We start from the raw sequence: 20,452 nt of genomic DNA, 5'->3' as shown, positions 1-20,452 counted from the left end.
AATATCTTATTCAGAATGAAACCGGAAAAATTACAATACGAATACGATTGCGATGTGTACTACTTCACTTCACTAATCAAAAAGAATAATTTTATGTACCACATCGCATACAAATATTTATAGTATTCATGAGAAAAACCAATACAAATACGTTTTCTCGATTTCTTCACAAACACAAACCCAAACACAAACACAAATCCAAATACAATTTATATAAAATTTACAATAAATTCTATTATTTTTTAATGTTTAGAATAGAATTGGGATTTAAAATGTAGTAAAAAAAGTAAAATATATTAATTATTATCGAAGAAATGTATAAATTTGCATAGTGCTGAGTGCACTTTAATTAAAGGAAAAAAGGCGCGAATGCAAACCGCCTTTGCAAAAGTGTTGGGTTTGGTTAGCCAATAGACTGTAGGACTAGGAACTGATACTGAAGTCATAAAATAGTAGTTGTATTTTGGAGTTGTAGTAGTAGTAAATAATTGAAAAGAAAAATGTGTGTGTATTGAAAGAAATAATATGCATAAATATAAGAGGAAAATCGAAGAATTTAGTTCAGTAATCAACATTCAGTTGTGTTGTAAATTTATCAAATTTAATTTGTAATTTTTTTGTAACTTTTAATTGAATAATAATGACTGGTCGTGGTAAAGGTGGAAAAGGATTAGGAAAAGGTGGTGCAAAACGTCATCGTAAGGTTTTGCGTGATAATATCCAAGGTATTACAAAACCAGCTATTCGAAGATTAGCTCGTCGTGGCGGTGTGAAACGTATATCAGGATTGATATATGAAGAAACACGAGGTGTACTTAAAGTTTTCTTAGAAAATGTTATAAGAGATGCTGTTACATATACAGAACATGCTAAAAGAAAGACTGTAACTGCAATGGATGTTGTTTATGCATTGAAAAGACAAGGCCGTACTCTATATGGTTTTGGAGGTTAAATTATTTTAATATTTATATACAAAAGGCCTTTTTCAAGGCCATCAAAAAATATAAAAAGAGTATTTTAAAATGAAGCTTCCCTTCCATTAAATTCCATAATATTAATAATATAATAAATTCATTTTAAATGAATGCGAAAAATTTTTTTCGTATTAAAAAATTGAATATTTATACTTTAATCATATTTTTAATTTTATCAAAGAATGAATAATATAGATAAAATAAAATAAAATTATTATTTAATAGATCATAAATTTTTAAAAAAATATTTAAAATAATTTTCATTTCAAATTTTCATAGATTTCATAGATTCATTAGAAAATATTAAAAATATTTTTTCATTCATTCGGTTCATTTTAATTAAAATGATTTAATTTTTAAATTGAAAAAATGAAATATTTATTTGTATCGAATATTGAATTGAGTTGTTATGTATGCAATATGATACTCGTAATTCGTAATTGAAAGATATTAAATTTTAAAATTTCTCTTTTAATAAATTTTTTGTCGTCTTGAAAAAGACGTTTTATTTTTTTTCTATATTAAATTTTAGTTTTAAATAGTAAAATTGTTAATTTCGTTGAGGTTATTTAGGCTTTCTTTTCAGTTTTCTTTGGTAATAATACAGCTTGAATGTTTGGTAATACACCACCTTGAGCAATTGTAACACCCGACAACAATTTGTTCAATTCCTCATCGTTTCGGATGGCTAATTGAAGATGTCTTGGAATAATTCTGGTTTTTTTATTATCTCTTGCAGCATTACCAGCCAATTCAAGAACTTCAGCAGCTAAATATTCCATTACAGCTGCTAAATAAACAGGAGCTCCAGCGCCAACACGTTCGGCATAATTACCTTTTCTTAATAAACGATGGATACGACCAACTGGAAATTGTAATCCAGCACGATTAGAACGAGATTTTGCTTTTCCTTTAACTTTTCCACCTTTACCACGTCCTGACATTTTTAATGATTTCTTTTTTTTTTTATTTGATACAACTTAAAATATTTAATAATCTGTACTGTACTTGTACTGTACACAATCGTAGATTATAGCAATAAACACAGAAAATTTGAATCAGATCAATTCAAATACTAATGTTTTATATGGAAAATATCATAATATTTATGCTTTTTATTTTCATCTAAAACACGGTGCAAAAAATTTCAAACGTAAAATGTGCGTCAATATTTTTATTGGAGGGGAGAAAGCAAAATTCATAAATATTGTTGTATTCCAGAAATAGGTATCAATTGTGTATTCTACATCTACATCTAAATTCGTATTCATATTTGTATTGTATTGAATTGAAATTGAAAAAATTTTTGTAGTAGTGCAAAAGTAAAAGCAGAAGGATAGTAAAAAATGCCACCAAAAACAAGCGGAAAAGCAGCAAAAAAAGCTGGCAAAGCTCAAAAAAACATTTCGAAAAGTGATAAGAAAAAGAAACGTAAACGTAAGGAAAGTTATGCTATTTACATTTACAAAGTTTTGAAGCAAGTTCATCCAGATACTGGAATTTCTTCAAAAGCTATGAGTATCATGAACAGTTTCGTAAATGATATATTTGAAAGAATCGCAGCAGAAGCTTCTCGTTTAGCACATTACAATAAACGATCAACAATAACTAGTCGTGAAATTCAAACTGCTGTTAGATTATTATTACCTGGCGAACTAGCAAAACATGCTGTAAGTGAAGGTACAAAAGCTGTTACTAAATATACAAGTTCAAAATAAATAAATTTGACCGTACGCAAATAATCGCTTAAAATTAAAAAAAAGTCCTTTTAAGGACTATAAAATACTATTTTAAGAGTAAAGAATATAAAATCAACTACATAGTTGTATATATACATAGGTATTTATTACAGATTTTTTCTCAAATAAATTTTGAATACCAAATGAAATATAGATATTTTAAAATGTATGTAACCTTGTACATACATACGTTTTTTAATCTGTTTAAAATTTTTATAAATATTAAAACACACGTATACACACATGATAGAGGGTAGTATAATATCTATACCCAAATACTAATAATAGCTTGTATCTTAGTACAACTATATTAAAAAAATATATATTTTAAACTTATGCATAATGATGTTTTTATAAATTCATCAATAAAATTATTGTTACTTAACTTTAGTAGTTATTAATGATCTTCCAAGTCAATATCACTTAAATTAACTAATATCTTTTAATTTTTTTCTCAAATCTTTAGTTATTATATAATTTTATCTGACCATATTGTATTTAATCTATTTTCATGTAGTATTTCATATTTTGCAATTCATTTGTTTAGGCTTTTATGTATAATATGTATACGAGTCCATATTACGAGTATCATTATGGTTATTTTGTATTCTAGAAGTTCTGTACAAACTTATTTATTTGTACAAATGATTTTTCAAAATCATATGAGTTATAATTATTTATTAAGAGTGATACTTTTTTTTAAATTTATACGTGTATACCTATATGCTTATACTAAAAATTCTACTTAATGTTGTTTATGATATATGTATCTTTATATATAAAATAGTGTCTTATTTGATTAAATGTGTACAAATGATTTCTTTAGCACTAATTTATATTTCTCCCTATCGGCCAGACTTAATTGTGGAAGTCAAATTTCAACAAATTGCTATAATTTTCAATTTAATAACAAGATCTACATATATTGAATACTTGTATGCTATAAAATCTGTATCTTGTAAACAAAATTTGTGATTTTTAAATACCATATAACATTCATACGCATATATATATATATATATATATATATATACATAAAAACATGTTCATAATTTATTACACAACAATGTACTTAATCTTATATCTTAATTATCTTAAATTTTGATGTTTTATGATTGATTTCATTTTAGTAACCCTTATTATATACGTATAAAACCATTATATACCCATGTATATTTATCCACCTTGATTTAATACTTTAGAATATTAATTTTCTATTAAAACTTAATATTTGATTTTATATAAAATCCACTTAAAATAAGATTTTATTATTAATATTGTATTATTAGTGTTGTTTTATTAAAAAAAAAAAAAAGAATTTTTGTAACTTATAGAACAAAAGCATATACAATATGTACATGCATACTTATTTCCTTTTTTATTAATTTATATTTTATATATTTATTTTGTAAAATTATTTAAATATATGTTTTTCAAATAATATTTAAAAAATTATAACAAAAATAAACAGATTAATTGCTTAAAAGAATAAAAAAACTTAATAAATATTTTAAAATTTAATTAGAAGAAAAATTCCAATTTAGAAATTATTGCTTGGAATAATCATCATTTAACTAAGATTTTTCTATTTATTATTATATTTTTATGAGACAATTGTGTTTTAAATGAATTTTATAAATTTGAAAAATATTATAAATGTTTTAAAATACTTATATAAAATTAAATAATACTAATATTTAATAATAATATTCATAAGAAGTTAAAATTACGAAGGACTTTGAGTAAATTTAAGTGAAATTTTCATATTAATTCAAATATATTTTGCAAATTTTATATATTTTTAATAATTACATAATATGTTAATTTTAAAACTGAAATATATTTTTAAGAATTGTTTGACTTTAATGAGAAAAATAGTAAAAATAGTGATAGGGTATCAAATAAATTTAAAGGATGTTTTAAAATTATAGTAAAAATATTTGTATATCGACTCTATGTAATTCTCATGTTTTTTAAGGCTATAATTTTTGTTGCGAACAAAATTTCCAATATTTTGTATTTGTGTAGCAAGCAAACAAAATAATAAATACTCGTATAACAAGAATAAAATATACTTCAAAGTGAAACTCATACATATATTTAAAAGTTGTAATTTTATAAGAATTTGAATTTTTATTTTAAAATTATAAAGTAAAAGTAATTTTTTGGATTTAAAAATATGGCCGAAAACGCAGAAGTAGCAGTTTCTCCAGCAGCACCAGTAGAAGCAAAAAAAGCGGCTAAGAAAGCTTCAAGTGGAGTTAAAAAGCCAAAAGCTAAACCTACTCATCCACCAACATCTCAAATGGTAGATGCTGCAATTAAAACACTAAAAGAACGTGGTGGCTCATCATTATTAGCAATAAAAAAATATTTAGCTGCAAATTATAAAGTTGATGCAGATAAATTGGCTCCATTTATAAAAAAACATTTAAAATCATCTGTTGAAAATGGAAAATATATCCAAACGAAAGGCAAAGGTGCATCTGGATCATTTAAATTATCGGCTGCAGCAACCAAACCTAAAAAGGAATCTAAACCTAAACCAAAAGTTAAGAAGGTAAAAGCAGCTGGAGAGAAAAAACCTAAAAAAGCTACTAGTGCAACAACAGCAAAAAAATCTGCTTCTGGAGATAAAAAGAAATCTGCGGCAAAAAAGGTATCTAGTGAAAAGAAAAAATCTGAAAAATCTGCTGCAAAAGCAGCCAAAAAAGCTGGAACAGTAAAAAGTAAGTCACCAAAACAAAAATCTACAAAAGCATCTAAAAGTGATGTAAAAAAACCTAAAGCTCCCAAACCAAAAAAAGCATCAGTTGGAGCAAAAAAAGCAGTTGCCAAAAAACCTGCAGGAAAAAAATAAAGTACTTTTACCATCTGAATTTAAATAATGATGTATATGAATGTAAGTACATCCGTATACTGTATATAAAAAAGCCTTTATTAAGGCTAACAATATTTTAGTTAAAGAGTAAAATGAAAAAAATGCTGAATTTTTAAATTGAATTTTAAAGAAAAGTATTGAATGAGATTATTTTTGTTATAACTTTTGATTGATTTATTATGCATTCTATACTGAGCCTTATTCTAATTGTCGTGTCACTTACGTTTCACTTTCAATGCGTTTTATTTTCTAAAGAAATTTCAACGAGTAAAAAACTAAAAAAATTTTCAGTGTATATATTTTTAAATAATAAAAAATGTCATTTGCATTATGGTTTACGGGTTCATCTCATTCCGGTAGTGATGAAATTTAAAAAAAACGACAATTAAGGATCAAAAGATTTTAGATTAGCGACAGCTCTAATCCATTGGATTTGCCAAATGGAGTGTAAGCCATTACAATAATTTTAATTTTTTCAAGTAAGTTAGTTGCAAACATTTTATTTTATTCAAACTATTACAATATTTACTGAATATATTCGTGGAAAAAAACGATTCTTCAATTTCCAATTTTTCAAATTTATAAATACTTTCACGCTAAAAACAAAAATTAAATTATGTATATATTTTATGACTTAATTTATGTAGATTTTTTTTATGATTTTGTTAAATTGTTGTTTTAATTTGGATTTTTGGTGTATCTTTCTTGCTTATCACTTGTTAAATACTTTTCGACAAAAAACGTCGTTTCACTACATATTTCGCAAAAGAACAACAACTGGAATAAGGCTGAAATACATTTTGCCGCTATTCCCCGACAAGTGTCACTGCGATCATCGCTTAGAATATCAAATTCAAGTCGTAACGACAATCGTCGCTCTACTTCGACAACTAGAATAAGGCTCATTATTTATAGACAAATTGGTTTAAATTTACTTTTTTTTCAAAATTTTATGGTCTTGAAAAAGACCGTTTGATTTTTAAATAAAATATTTAAATATAATAATTAAGCACGTTCACCACGAATACGACGGGCCAATTGAATATCTTTAGGCATAATTGTAACTCTTTTAGCATGAATAGCGCACAAATTTGTATCTTCAAATAAACCAACTAAATAAGCTTCACTAGCTTCTTGTAAAGCCATTACAGCGGAACTTTGGAAGCGTAAATCAGTTTTGAAATCTTGAGCAATTTCACGAACTAAACGTTGAAATGGTAATTTGCGAATTAATAATTCAGTGCTCTTTTGATAACGTCTAATTTCACGAAGAGCAACTGTACCTGGTCTGTAACGATGAGGTTTTTTTACTCCTCCAGTTGCTGGTGCACTTTTTCTTGCTGCTTTAGTTGCTAGCTGTTTACGTGGTGCTTTACCACCAGTAGATTTACGGGCTGTCTGCTTTGTACGAGCCATTTTTCAATTCAATATCTTATTCAGAATGAAACCGGAAAAATTACAATACGAATACGATTGCGATGTGTACTACTTCACTTCACTAATCAAAAAGAATAATTTTATGTACCACATCGCATACAAATATTTATAGTATTCATGAGAAAAACCAATACAAATACGTTTTCTCGATTTCTTCACAAACACAAACCCAAACACAAACACAAATCCAAATACAATTTATATAAAATTTACAATAAATTCTATTATTTTTTAATGTTTAGAATAGAATTGGGATTTAAAATGTAGTAAAAAAAGTAAAATATATTAATTATTATCGAAGAAATGTATAAATTTGCATAGTGCTGAGTGCACTTTAATTAAAGGAAAAAAGGCGCGAATGCAAACCGCCTTTGCAAAAGTGTTGGGTTTGGTTAGCCAATAGACTGTAGGACTAGGAACTGATACTGAAGTCATAAAATAGTAGTTGTATTTTGGAGTTGTAGTAGTAGTAAATAATTGAAAAGAAAAATGTGTGTGTATTGAAAGAAATAATATGCATAAATATAAGAGGAAAATCGAAGAATTTAGTTCAGTAATCAACATTCAGTTGTGTTGTAAATTTATCAAATTTAATTTGTAATTTTTTTGTAACTTTTAATTGAATAATAATGACTGGTCGTGGTAAAGGTGGAAAAGGATTAGGAAAAGGTGGTGCAAAACGTCATCGTAAGGTTTTGCGTGATAATATCCAAGGTATTACAAAACCAGCTATTCGAAGATTAGCTCGTCGTGGCGGTGTGAAACGTATATCAGGATTGATATATGAAGAAACACGAGGTGTACTTAAAGTTTTCTTAGAAAATGTTATAAGAGATGCTGTTACATATACAGAACATGCTAAAAGAAAGACTGTAACTGCAATGGATGTTGTTTATGCATTGAAAAGACAAGGCCGTACTCTATATGGTTTTGGAGGTTAAATTATTTTAATATTTATATACAAAAGGCCTTTTTCAAGGCCATCAAAAAATATAAAAAGAGTATTTTAAAATGAAGCTTCCCTTCCATTAAATTCCATAATATTAATAATATAATAAATTCATTTTAAATGAATGCGAAAAATTTTTTTCGTATTAAAAAATTGAATTTTTATACTTTAATCATATTTTTAATTTTATCAAAGAATGAATAATATAGATAAAATAAAATAAAATTATTATTTAATAGATCATAAATTTTTAAAAAAATATTTAAAATAATTTTCATTTCAAATTTTCATAGATTTCATAGATTCATTAGAAAATATTAAAAATATTTTTTCATTCATTCGGTTCATTTTAATTAAAATGATTTAATTTTTAAATTGAAAAAATGAAATATTTATTTGTATCGAATATTGAATTGAGTTGTTATGTATGCAATATGATACTCGTAATTCGTAATTGAAAGATATTAAATTTTAAAATTTCTCTTTTAATAAATTTTTTGTCGTCTTGAAAAAGACGTTTTATTTTTTTTCTATATTAAATTTTAGTTTTAAATAGTAAAATTGTTAATTTCGTTGAGGTTATTTAGGCTTTCTTTTCAGTTTTCTTTGGTAATAATACAGCTTGAATGTTTGGTAATACACCACCTTGAGCAATTGTAACACCCGACAACAATTTGTTCAATTCCTCATCGTTTCGGATGGCTAATTGAAGATGTCTTGGAATAATTCTGGTTTTTTTATTATCTCTTGCAGCATTACCAGCCAATTCAAGAACTTCAGCAGCTAAATATTCCATTACAGCTGCTAAATAAACAGGAGCTCCAGCGCCAACACGTTCGGCATAATTACCTTTTCTTAATAAACGATGGATACGACCAACTGGAAATTGTAATCCAGCACGATTAGAACGAGATTTTGCTTTTCCTTTAACTTTTCCACCTTTACCACGTCCTGACATTTTTAATGATTTCTTTTTTTTTTTATTTGATACAACTTAAAATATTTAATAATCTGTACTGTACTTGTACTGTACACAATCGTAGATTATAGCAATAAACACAGAAAATTTGAATCAGATCAATTCAAATACTAATGTTTTATATGGAAAATATCATAATATTTATGCTTTTTATTTTCATCTAAAACACGGTGCAAAAAATTTCAAACGTAAAATGTGCGTCAATATTTTTATTGGAGGGGAGAAAGCAAAATTCATAAATATTGTTGTATTCCAGAAATAGGTATCAATTGTGTATTCTACATCTACATCTACATCTAAATTCATATTCATATTTGTATTGTATTGAATTGAAATTGAAGAAATTTTTGTAGTAAAAGCAAAAGCAGAAGGATAGTAAAAAATGCCACCAAAAACAAGCGGAAAAGCAGCAAAAAAAGCTGGCAAAGCTCAAAAAAACATTTCGAAAAGTGATAAGAAAAAGAAACGTAAACGTAAGGAAAGTTATGCTATTTACATTTACAAAGTTTTGAAGCAAGTTCATCCAGATACTGGAATTTCTTCAAAAGCTATGAGTATCATGAACAGTTTCGTAAATGATATATTTGAAAGAATCGCAGCAGAAGCTTCTCGTTTAGCACATTACAATAAACGATCAACAATAACTAGTCGTGAAATTCAAACTGCTGTTAGATTATTATTACCTGGCGAACTAGCAAAACATGCTGTAAGTGAAGGTACAAAAGCTGTTACTAAATATACAAGTTCAAAATAAATAAATTTGACCGTACGCAAATAATATTCGCTTAAAATTAAAAAAAAGTCCTTTTAAGGACTATAAAATACTATTTTAAGAGTAAAGAATATAAAATCAACTACATAGTTGTATATATACATAGGTATTTATTACAGATTTTTTCTCAAATAAATTTTAAATACCAAATGACATATAGATATTTTAAAATGTATGTAACCTTGTACATACATACGTTTTTTAATCTGTTTAAAATTTTTATAAATATTAAAACACACGTATACACACATGATAGAGGGTAGTATAATATGTATACCCAAATACTAATAATAGCTTGTATCTTAGTACAACTATATTAAAAAAATTTATATTTTAAACTTATGCATAATGATGTTTTTATAAATTCATCAATAAAATTATTGTTACTTAACTTTAGTAGTTATTAATGATCTTCCAAGTCAATATCACTTAAATTAACTAATATCTTTTAATTTTTTTCTCAAATCTTTAGTTATTATATAATTTTATCTGACCATATTGTATTTAATCTATTTTCATGTAGTATTTCATATTTTGCAATTCATTTGTTTAGGCTTTTATGTATAATATGTATACGAGTCCATATTACGAGTATCATTATGGTTATTTTGTATTCTAGAAGTTCTGTACAAACTTATTTATTTGTACAAATGATTTTTCAAAATCATATGAGTACATTTATATTCATATTAATATTATGTATAATTATTTATTAAGAGTGATACTTTTTTTTAAATTTATACGTGTATACCTATATGCTTATACTAAAAATTCTACTTAATGTTGTTTATGATATATGTATCTTTATATATAAAATAGTGTCTTATTTGATTAAATGTGTACAAATGATTTCTTTAGCACTAATTTATATTTCTCCCTATCGGCCAGACTTAATTGTGGAAGTCAAATTTCAACAAATTGCTATAATTTTCAATTTAATAACAAGATCTACATATATTGAATACTTGAATGCTATAAAATCTGTATCTTGTAAACAAAATTTGTGATTTTTAAATACCATATAACATTCATACGCATATATATATATATATATATACATAAAAACATGTTCATAATTTATTACACAACAATGTACTTAATCTTATATCTTAATTATCTTAAATTTTGATGTTTTATGATTGATTTCATTTTAGTAGCCCTTATTATATACGTATAAAACCATTATATACCCATGTATATTTATCCACCTTGATTTAATACTTTAGAATATTAATTTTCTATTAAAACTTAATATTTGATTTTATATAAAATCCACTTAAAATAAGATTTTATTATTAATATTGTATTATTAGTGTTGTTTTATTAAAAAAAAAAAAAAGAATTTTTGTAACTTATAGAACAAAAGCATATACAATATGTACATGCATACTTATTTCCTTTTTTATTAATTTATATTTTATATATTTATTTTGTAAAATTATTTAAATATATGTTTTTCAAATAATATTTAAAAAATTATAACAAAAATAAACAGATTAATTGCTTAAAAGAATAAAAAAACTTAATAAATATTTTAAAATTTAATTAGAAGAAAAATTCCAATTTAGAAATTATTGCTTGGAATAATCATCATTTAACTAAGATTTTTCTATTTATTATTATATTTTTATGAGACAATTGTGTTTTAAATGAATTTTATAAATTTGAAAAATATTATAAATGTTTTAAAATACTTATATAAAATTAAATAATACTAATATTTAATAATAATATTCATAAGAAGTTAAAATTACGAAGGACTTTGAGTAAATTTAAGTGAAATTTTCATATTAATTCAAATATATTTTGCAAATTTTATATATTTTTAATAATTACATAATATGTAAATTTTAAAACTGAAATATATTTTTAAGAATTGTTTGACTTTAATGAGAAAAATAGTAAAAATAGTGATAGGGTATCAAATAAATTTAAAGGATGTTTTAAAATTATAGTAAAAATATTTGTATATCGACTCTATGTAATTCTCATGTTTTTTAAGGCTATAATTTTTGTTGCGAACAAAATTTCCAATATTTTGTATTTGTGTAGCAAGCAAACAAAATAATAAATACTCGTATAACAAGAATAAAATATACTTCAAAGTGAAACTCATACATATATTTAAAAGTTGTAATTTTATAAGAATTTGAATTTTTATTTTAAAATTATAAAGTAAAAGTAATTTTTTGGATTTAAAAATATGGCCGAAAACGCAGAAGTAGCAGTTTCTCCAGCAGCACCAGTAGAAGCAAAAAAAGCGGCTAAGAAAGCTTCAAGTGGAGTTAAAAAGCCAAAAGCTAAACCTACTCATCCACCAACATCTCAAATGGTAGATGCTGCAATTAAAACACTAAAAGAACGTGGTGGCTCATCATTATTAGCAATAAAAAAATATTTAGCTGCAAATTATAAAGTTGATGCAGATAAATTGGCTCCATTTATAAAAAAACATTTAAAATCATCTGTTGAAAATGGAAAATATATCCAAACGAAAGGCAAAGGTGCATCTGGATCATTTAAATTATCGGCTGCAGCAACCAAACCTAAAAAGGAATCTAAACCTAAACCAAAAGTTAAGAAGGTAAAAGCAGCTGGAGAGAAAAAACCTAAAAAAGCTACTAGTGCAACAACAGCAAAAAAATCTGCTTCTGGAGATAAAAAGAAATCTGCGGCAAAAAAGGTATCTAGTGAAAAGAAAAAATCTGAAAAATCTGCTGCAAAAGCAGCCAAAAAAGCTGGAACAGTAAAAAGTAAGTCACCAAAACAAAAATCTACAAAAGCATCTAAAAGTGATGTAAAAAAACCTAAAGCTCCCAAACCAAAAAAAGCATCAGTTGGAGCAAAAAAAGCAGTTGCCAAAAAACCTGCAGGAAAAAAATAAAGTACTTTTACCATCTGAATTTAAATAATGATGTATATGAATGTAAGTACATCCGTATACTGTATATAAAAAAGCCTTTATTAAGGCTAACAATATTTTAGTTAAAGAGTAAAATGAAAAAAATGCTGAATTTTTAAATTGAATTTTAAAGAAAAGTATTGAATGAGATTATTTTTGTTATAACTTTTGATTGATTTATTATGCATTCTATACTGAGCCTTATTCTAATTGTCGTGTCACTTACGTTTCACTTTCAATGCGTTTTATTTTCTAAAGAAATTTCAACGAGTAAAAAACTAAAAAAATTTTCAGTGTATATATTTTTAAATAATAAAAAATGTCATTTGCATTATGGTTTACGGGTTCATCTCATTCCGGTAGTGATGAAATTTAAAAAAAACGACAATTAAGGATCAAAAGATTTTAGATTAGCGACAGCTCTAATCCATTGGATTTGCCAAATGGAGTGTAAGCCATTACAATAATTTTAATTTTTTCAAGTAAGTTAGTTGCAAACATTTTATTTTATTCAAACTATTACAATATTTACTGAATATATTCGTGGAAAAAAACGATTCTTCAATTTCCAATTTTTCAAATTTATAAATACTTTCACGCTAAAAACAAAAATTAAATTATGTATATATTTTATGACTTAATTTATGTAGATTTTTTTTATGATTTTGTTAAATTGTTGTTTTAATTTGGATTTTTGGTGTATCTTTCTTGCTTATCACTTGTTAAATACTTTTCGACAAAAAACGTCGTTTCACTACATATTTCGCAAAAGAACAACAACTGGAATAAGGCTGAAATACATTTTGCCGCTATTCCCCGACAAGTGTCACTGCGATCATCGCTTAGAATATCAAATTCAAGTCGTAACGACAATCGTCGCTCTACTTCGACAACTAGAATAAGGCTCATTATTTATAGACAAATTGGTTTAAATTTACTTTTTTTTCAAAATTTTATGGTCTTGAAAAAGACCGTTTGATTTTTAAATAAAATATTTAAATATAATAATTAAGCACGTTCACCACGAATACGACGGGCCAATTGAATATCTTTAGGCATAATTGTAACTCTTTTAGCATGAATAGCGCACAAATTTGTATCTTCAAATAAACCAACTAAATAAGCTTCACTAGCTTCTTGTAAAGCCATTACAGCGGAACTTTGGAAGCGTAAATCAGTTTTGAAATCTTGAGCAATTTCACGAACTAAACGTTGAAATGGTAATTTGCGAATTAATAATTCAGTGCTCTTTTGATAACGTCTAATTTCACGAAGAGCAACTGTACCTGGTCTGTAACGATGAGGTTTTTTTACTCCTCCAGTTGCTGGTGCACTTTTTCTTGCTGCTTTAGTTGCTAGCTGTTTACGTGGTGCTTTACCACCAGTAGATTTACGGGCTGTCTGCTTTGTACGAGCCATTTTTCAATTCAATATCTTATTCAGAATGAAACCGGAAAAATTACAATACGAATACGATTGCGATGTGTACTACTTCACTTCACTAATCAAAAAGAATAATTTTATGTACCACATCGCATACAAATATTTATAGTATTCATGAGAAAAACCAATACAAATACGTTTTCTCGATTTCTTCACAAACACAAACCCAAACACAAACACAAATCCAAATACAATTTATATAAAATTTACAATAAATTCTATTATTTTTTAATGTTTAGAATAGAATTGGGATTTAAAATGTAGTAAAAAAAGTAAAATATATTAATTATTATCGAAGAAATGTATAAATTTGCATAGTGCTGAGTGCACTTTAATTAAAGGAAAAAAGGCGCGAATGCAAACCGCCTTTGCAAAAGTGTTGGGTTTGGTTAGCCAATAGACTGTAGGACTAGGAACTGATACTGAAGTCATAAAATAGTAGTTGTATTTTGGAGTTGTAGTAGTAGTAAATAATTGAAAAGAAAAATGTGTGTGTATTGAAAGAAATAATATGCATAAATATAAGAGGAAAATCGAAGAATTTAGTTCAGTAATCAACATTCAGTTGTGTTGTAAATTTATCAAATTTAATTTGTAATTTTTTTGTAACTTTTAATTGAATAATAATGACTGGTCGTGGTAAAGGTGGAAAAGGATTAGGAAAAGGTGGTGCAAAACGTCATCGTAAGGTTTTGCGTGATAATATCCAAGGTATTACAAAACCAGCTATTCGAAGATTAGCTCGTCGTGGCGGTGTGAAACGTATATCAGGATTGATATATGAAGAAACACGAGGTGTACTTAAAGTTTTCTAAGAAAATGTTATAAGAGATGCTGTTACATATACAGAACATGCTAAAAGAAAGACTGTAACTGCAATGGATGTTGTTTATGCATTGAAAAGACAAGGCCGTACTCTATATGGTTTTGGAGGTTAAATTATTTTAATATTTATATACAAAAGGCCTTTTTCAAGGCCATCAAAAAATATAAAAAGAGTATTTTAAAATGAAGCTTCCCTTCCATTAAATTCCATAATATTAATAATAAATTCATTTTAAATGAATGCGAAAAATTTTTTTCGTATTAAAAAATTGAATTTTTATACTTTAATCATATTTTTAATTTTATCAAAGAATGAATAATATAGATAAAATAAAATAAAATTATTATTTAATAGATCATAAATTTTTAAAAAAATATTTAAAATAATTTTCATTTCAAATTTTCATAGATTTCATAGATTCATTAGAAAATATTAAAAATATTTTTTCATTCATTCGGTTCATTTTAATTAAAATGATTTAATTTTTAAATTGAAAAAATGAAATATTTATTTGTATCGAATATTGAATTGAGTTGTTATGTATGCAATATGATACTCGTAATTCGTAATTGAAAGATATTAAATTTTAAAATTTCTCTTTTAATAAATTTTTTGTCGTCTTGAAAAAGACGTTTTATTTTTTTTCTATATTAAATTTTAGTTTTAAATAGTAAAATTGTTAATTTCGTTGAGGTTATTTAGGCTTTCTTTTCAGTTTTCTTTGGTAATAATACAGCTTGAATGTTTGGTAATACACCACCTTGAGCAATTGTAACACCCGACAACAATTTGTTCAATTCCTCATCGTTTCGGATGGCTAATTGAAGATGTCTTGGAATAATTCTGGTTTTTTTATTATCTCTTGCAGCATTACCAGCCAATTCAAGAACTTCAGCAGCTAAATATTCCATTACAGCTGCTAAATAAACAGGAGCTCCAGCGCCAACACGTTCGGCATAATTACCTTTTCTTAATAAACGATGGATACGACCAACTGGAAATTGTAATCCAGCACGATTAGAACGAGATTTTGCTTTTCCTTTAACTTTTCCACCTTTACCACGTCCTGACATTTTTAATGATTTCTTTTTTTTTTTATTTGATACAACTTAAAATATTTAATAATCTGTACTGTACTTGTACTGTACACAATCGTAGATTATAGCAATAAACACAGAAAATTTGAATCAGATCAATTCAAATACTAATGTTTTATATGGAAAATATCATAATATTTATGCTTTTTATTTTCATCTAAAACACGGTGCAAAAAATTTCAAACGTAAAATGTGCGTCAATATTTTTATTGGAGGGGAGAAAGCAAAATTCATAAATATTGTTGTATTCCAGAAATAGGTATCAATTGTGTATTCTACATCTACATCTAAATTCGTATTCATATTTGTATTGTATTGAATTGAAATTGAAAAAATTTTTGTAGTAGTGCAAAAGTAAAAGCAGAAGGATAGTAAAAAATGCCACCAAAAACAAGCGGAAAAGCAGCAAAAAAAGCTGGCAAAGCTCAAAAAAACATTTCGAAAAGTGATAAGAAAAAGAAACGTAAACGTAAGGAAAGTTATGCTATTTACATTTACAAAGTTTTGAAGCAAGTTCATCCAGATACTGGAATTTCTTCAAAAGCTATGAGTATCATGAACAGTTTCGTAAATGATATATTTGAAAGAATCGCAGCAGAAGCTTCTCGTTTAGCACATTACAATAAACGATCAACAATAACTAGTCGTGAAATTCAAACTGCTGTTAGATTATTATTACCTGGCGAACTAGCAAAACATGCTGTAAGTGAAGGTACAAAAGCTGTTACTAAATATACAAGTTCAAAATAAATAAATTTGACCGTACGCAAATAATCGCTTAAAATTAAAAAAAAGTCCTTTTAAGGACTATAAAATACTATTTTAAGAGTAAAGAATATAAAATCAACTACATAGTTGTATATATACATAGGTATTTATTACAGATTTTTTCTCAAATAAATTTTGAATACCAAATGAAATATAGATATTTTAAAATGTATGTAACCTTGTACATACATACGTTTTTTAATCTGTTTAAAATTTTTATAAATATTAAAACACACGTATACACACATGATAGAGGGTAGTATAATATCTATACCCAAATACTAATAATAGCTTGTATCTTAGTACAACTATATTAAAAAAATATATATTTTAAACTTATGCATAATGATGTTTTTATAAATTCATCAATAAAATTATTGTTACTTAACTTTAGTAGTTATTAATGATCTTCCAAGTCAATATCACTTAAATTAACTAATATCTTTTAATTTTTTTCTCAAATCTTTAGTTATTATATAATTTTATCTGACCATATTGTATTTAATCTATTTTCATGTAGTATTTCATATTTTGCAATTCATTTGTTTAGGCTTTTATGTATAATATGTATACGAGTCCATATTACGAGTATCATTATGGTTATTTTGTATTCTAGAAGTTCTGTACAAACTTATTTATTTGTACAAATGATTTTTCAAAATCATATGAGTTATAATTATTTATTAAGAGTGATACTTTTTTTTAAATTTATACGTGTATACCTATATGCTTATACTAAAAATTCTACTTAATGTTGTTTATGATATATGTATCTTTATATATAAAATAGTGTCTTATTTGATTAAATGTGTACAAATGATTTCTTTAGCACTAATTTATATTTCTCCCTATCGGCCAGACTTAATTGTGGAAGTCAAATTTCAACAAATTGCTATAATTTTCAATTTAATAACAAGATCTACATATATTGAATACTTGTATGCTATAAAATCTGTATCTTGTAAACAAAATTTGTGATTTTTAAATACCATATAACATTCATACGCATATATATATATATATATATATATATATACATAAAAACATGTTCATAATTTATTACACAACAATGTACTTAATCTTATATCTTAATTATCTTAAATTTTGATGTTTTATGATTGATTTCATTTTAGTAACCCTTATTATATACGTATAAAACCATTATATACCCATGTATATTTATCCACCTTGATTTAATACTTTAGAATATTAATTTTCTATTAAAACTTAATATTTGATTTTATATAAAATCCACTTAAAATAAGATTTTATTATTAATATTGTATTATTAGTGTTGTTTTATTAAAAAAAAAAAAAAGAATTTTTGTAACTTATAGAACAAAAGCATATACAATATGTACATGCATACTTATTTCCTTTTTTATTAATTTATATTTTATATATTTATTTTGTAAAATTATTTAAATATATGTTTTTCAAATAATATTTAAAAAATTATAACAAAAATAAACAGATTAATTGCTTAAAAGAATAAAAAAACTTAATAAATATTTTAAAATTTAATTAGAAGAAAAATTCCAATTTAGAAATTATTGCTTGGAATAATCATCATTTAACTAAGATTTTTCTATTTATTATTATATTTTTATGAGACAATTGTGTTTTAAATGAATTTTATAAATTTGAAAAATATTATAAATGTTTTAAAATACTTATATAAAATTAAATAATACTAATATTTAATAATAATATTCATAAGAAGTTAAAATTACGAAGGACTTTGAGTAAATTTAAGTGAAATTTTCATATTAATTCAAATATATTTTGCAAATTTTATATATTTTTAATAATTACATAATATGTTAATTTTAAAACTGAAATATATTTTTAAGAATTGTTTGACTTTAATGAGAAAAATAGTAAAAATAGTGATAGGGTATCAAATAAATTTAAAGGATGTTTTAAAATTATAGTAAAAATATTTGTATATCGACTCTATGTAATTCTCATGTTTTTTAAGGCTATAATTTTTGTTGCGAACAAAATTTCCAATATTTTGTATTTGTGTAGCAAGCAAACAAAATAATAAATACTCGTATAACAAGAATAAAATATACTTCAAAGTGAAACTCATACATATATTTAAAAGTTGTAATTTTATAAGAATTTGAATTTTTATTTTAAAATTATAAAGTAAAAGTAATTTTTTGGATTTAAAAATATGGCCGAAAACGCAGAAGTAGCAGTTTCTCCAGCAGCACCAGTAGAAGCAAAAAAAGCGGCTAAGAAAGCTTCAAGTGGAGTTAAAAAGCCAAAAGCTAAACCTACTCATCCACCAACATCTCAAATGGTAGATGCTGCAATTAAAACACTAAAAGAACGTGGTGGCTCATCATTATTAGCAATAAAAAAATATTTAGCTGCAAATTATAAAGTTGATGCAGATAAATTGGCTCCATTTATAAAAAAACATTTAAAATCATCTGTTGAAAATGGAAAATATATCCAAACGAAAGGCAAAGGTGCATCTGGATCATTTAAATTATCGGCTGCAGCAACCAAACCTAAAAAGGAATCTAAACCTAAACCAAAAGTTAAGAAGGTAAAAGCAGCTGGAGAGAAAAAACCTAAAAAAGCTACTAGTGCAACAACAGCAAAAAAATCTGCTTCTGGAGATAAAAAGAAATCTGCGGCAAAAAAGGTATCTAGTGAAAAGAAAAAATCTGAAAAATCTGCTGCAAAAGCAGCCAAAAAAGCTGGAACAGTAAAAAGTAAGTCACCAAAACAAAAATCTACAAAAGCATCTAAAAGTGATGTAAAAAAACCTAAAGCTCCCAAACCAAAAAAAGCATCAGTTGGAGCAAAAAAAGCAGTTGCCAAAAAACCTGCAGGAAAAAAATAAAGTACTTTTACCATCTGAATTTAAATAATGATGTATATGAATGTAAGTACATCCGTATACTGTATATAAAAAAGCCTTTATTAAGGCTAACAATATTTTAGTTAAAGAGTAAAATGAAAAAAATGCTGAATTTTTAAATTGAATTTTAAAGAAAAGTATTGAATGAGATTATTTTTGTTATAACTTTTGATTGATTTATTATGCATTCTATACTGAGCCTTATTCTAATTGTCGTGTCACTTACGTTTCACTTTCAATGCGTTTTATTTTCTAAAGAAATTTCAACGAGTAAAAAACTAAAAAAATTTTCAGTGTATATATTTTTAAATAATAAAAAATGTCATTTGCATTATGGTTTACGGGTTCATCTCATTCCGGTAGTGATGAAATTTAAAAAAAACGACAATTAAGGATCAAAAGATTTTAGATTAGCGACAGCTCTAATCCATTGGATTTGCCAAATGGAGTGTAAGCCATTACAATAATTTTAATTTTTTCAAGTAAGTTAGTTGCAAACATTTTATTTTATTCAAACTATTACAATATTTACTGAATATATTCGTGGAAAAAAACGATTCTTCAATTTCCAATTTTTCAAATTTATAAATACTTTCACGCTAAAAACAAAAATTAAATTATGTATATATTTTATGACTTAATTTATGTAGATTTTTTTTATGATTTTGTTAAATTGTTGTTTTAATTTGGATTTTTGGTGTATCTTTCTTGCTTATCACTTGTTAAATACTTTTCGACAAAAAACGTCGTTTCACTACATATTTCGCAAAAGAACAACAACTGGAATAAGGCTGAAATACATTT

At 25.2% G+C, this 20,452-nt stretch overlaps 11 protein-coding genes and 2 pseudogenes across 11 annotated transcripts; 9 read left to right on the top strand and 4 right to left on the bottom strand.

Annotated features, from left to right (window-relative positions):
* Window positions 1-467: 467 nt before the first annotated feature.
* Window positions 468-952, top strand: LOC129610539 (histone H4). The gene has a single exon (XM_055523151.1). It carries the CDS (start codon window positions 641-643, stop codon window positions 950-952), a length of 312 nt encoding a protein of 103 aa, XP_055379126.1. The 5' UTR covers window positions 468-640.
* Window positions 953-1,500: 548 nt separating this feature from the next.
* On the bottom strand, window positions 1,501-2,037 carry LOC129610534 (histone H2A). Its single transcript, XM_055523147.1, has one exon. It carries the CDS (start codon window positions 1,916-1,918, stop codon window positions 1,544-1,546), a length of 375 nt encoding a protein of 124 aa, XP_055379122.1. The 5' UTR covers window positions 1,919-2,037; the 3' UTR covers window positions 1,501-1,543.
* A 277-nt stretch (window positions 2,038-2,314) lies between these two features.
* LOC129610537 (histone H2B) lies at window positions 2,315-2,708 on the top strand. The gene has a single exon (XM_055523150.1). It carries the CDS (start codon window positions 2,321-2,323, stop codon window positions 2,690-2,692), a length of 372 nt encoding a protein of 123 aa, XP_055379125.1. The 5' UTR covers window positions 2,315-2,320; the 3' UTR covers window positions 2,693-2,708.
* Window positions 2,709-4,743: 2,035 nt separating this feature from the next.
* Window positions 4,744-5,644, top strand: LOC129610532 (histone H1-like). Its single transcript, XM_055523145.1, has one exon. The coding sequence runs from the start codon at window positions 4,893-4,895 to the stop codon at window positions 5,571-5,573; it is 681 nt and encodes a 226-aa protein (XP_055379120.1). The 5' UTR covers window positions 4,744-4,892; the 3' UTR covers window positions 5,574-5,644.
* A 955-nt stretch (window positions 5,645-6,599) lies between these two features.
* LOC129610566 (uncharacterized) lies at window positions 6,600-14,052 on the bottom strand (annotated as a pseudogene).
* Window positions 7,488-7,972, top strand: LOC129610540 (histone H4). Its single transcript, XM_055523152.1, has one exon. It carries the CDS (start codon window positions 7,661-7,663, stop codon window positions 7,970-7,972), a length of 312 nt encoding a protein of 103 aa, XP_055379127.1. The 5' UTR covers window positions 7,488-7,660.
* LOC129610535 (histone H2A) lies at window positions 8,521-9,057 on the bottom strand. Its single transcript, XM_055523148.1, has one exon. It carries the CDS (start codon window positions 8,936-8,938, stop codon window positions 8,564-8,566), a length of 375 nt encoding a protein of 124 aa, XP_055379123.1. The 5' UTR covers window positions 8,939-9,057; the 3' UTR covers window positions 8,521-8,563.
* On the top strand, window positions 9,282-9,739 carry LOC129610536 (histone H2B). Its single transcript, XM_055523149.1, has one exon. The coding sequence runs from the start codon at window positions 9,342-9,344 to the stop codon at window positions 9,711-9,713; it is 372 nt and encodes a 123-aa protein (XP_055379124.1). The 5' UTR covers window positions 9,282-9,341; the 3' UTR covers window positions 9,714-9,739.
* On the top strand, window positions 11,786-12,686 carry LOC129610533 (histone H1-like). Its single transcript, XM_055523146.1, has one exon. The coding sequence runs from the start codon at window positions 11,935-11,937 to the stop codon at window positions 12,613-12,615; it is 681 nt and encodes a 226-aa protein (XP_055379121.1). The 5' UTR covers window positions 11,786-11,934; the 3' UTR covers window positions 12,616-12,686.
* A 477-nt stretch (window positions 14,053-14,529) lies between the features above and the next one.
* On the top strand, window positions 14,530-15,014 carry LOC129610560 (histone H4-like; annotated as a pseudogene).
* A 543-nt stretch (window positions 15,015-15,557) lies between these two features.
* Window positions 15,558-16,094, bottom strand: LOC129610554 (histone H2A). The gene has a single exon (XM_055523167.1). The coding sequence runs from the start codon at window positions 15,973-15,975 to the stop codon at window positions 15,601-15,603; it is 375 nt and encodes a 124-aa protein (XP_055379142.1). The 5' UTR covers window positions 15,976-16,094; the 3' UTR covers window positions 15,558-15,600.
* Window positions 16,095-16,371: 277 nt separating this feature from the next.
* On the top strand, window positions 16,372-16,765 carry LOC129610558 (histone H2B). Its single transcript, XM_055523171.1, has one exon. It carries the CDS (start codon window positions 16,378-16,380, stop codon window positions 16,747-16,749), a length of 372 nt encoding a protein of 123 aa, XP_055379146.1. The 5' UTR covers window positions 16,372-16,377; the 3' UTR covers window positions 16,750-16,765.
* Window positions 16,766-18,800: 2,035 nt separating this feature from the next.
* LOC129610552 (histone H1-like) lies at window positions 18,801-19,701 on the top strand. The gene has a single exon (XM_055523165.1). It carries the CDS (start codon window positions 18,950-18,952, stop codon window positions 19,628-19,630), a length of 681 nt encoding a protein of 226 aa, XP_055379140.1. The 5' UTR covers window positions 18,801-18,949; the 3' UTR covers window positions 19,631-19,701.
* Window positions 19,702-20,452: the final 751 nt, after the last annotated feature.

This window comes from Condylostylus longicornis, unplaced genomic scaffold, assembly GCF_029603195.1.
Source record: "Condylostylus longicornis isolate FDR11 unplaced genomic scaffold, ASM2960319v2 ptg000045l, whole genome shotgun sequence".
In the NCBI taxonomy this organism is placed as follows: Eukaryota; Metazoa; Arthropoda; class Insecta; order Diptera; family Dolichopodidae; genus Condylostylus; species Condylostylus longicornis.
Note: the sequence above shows the minus strand (reverse complement) of the source record. Positions and strands in the feature narration are given on the sequence as shown.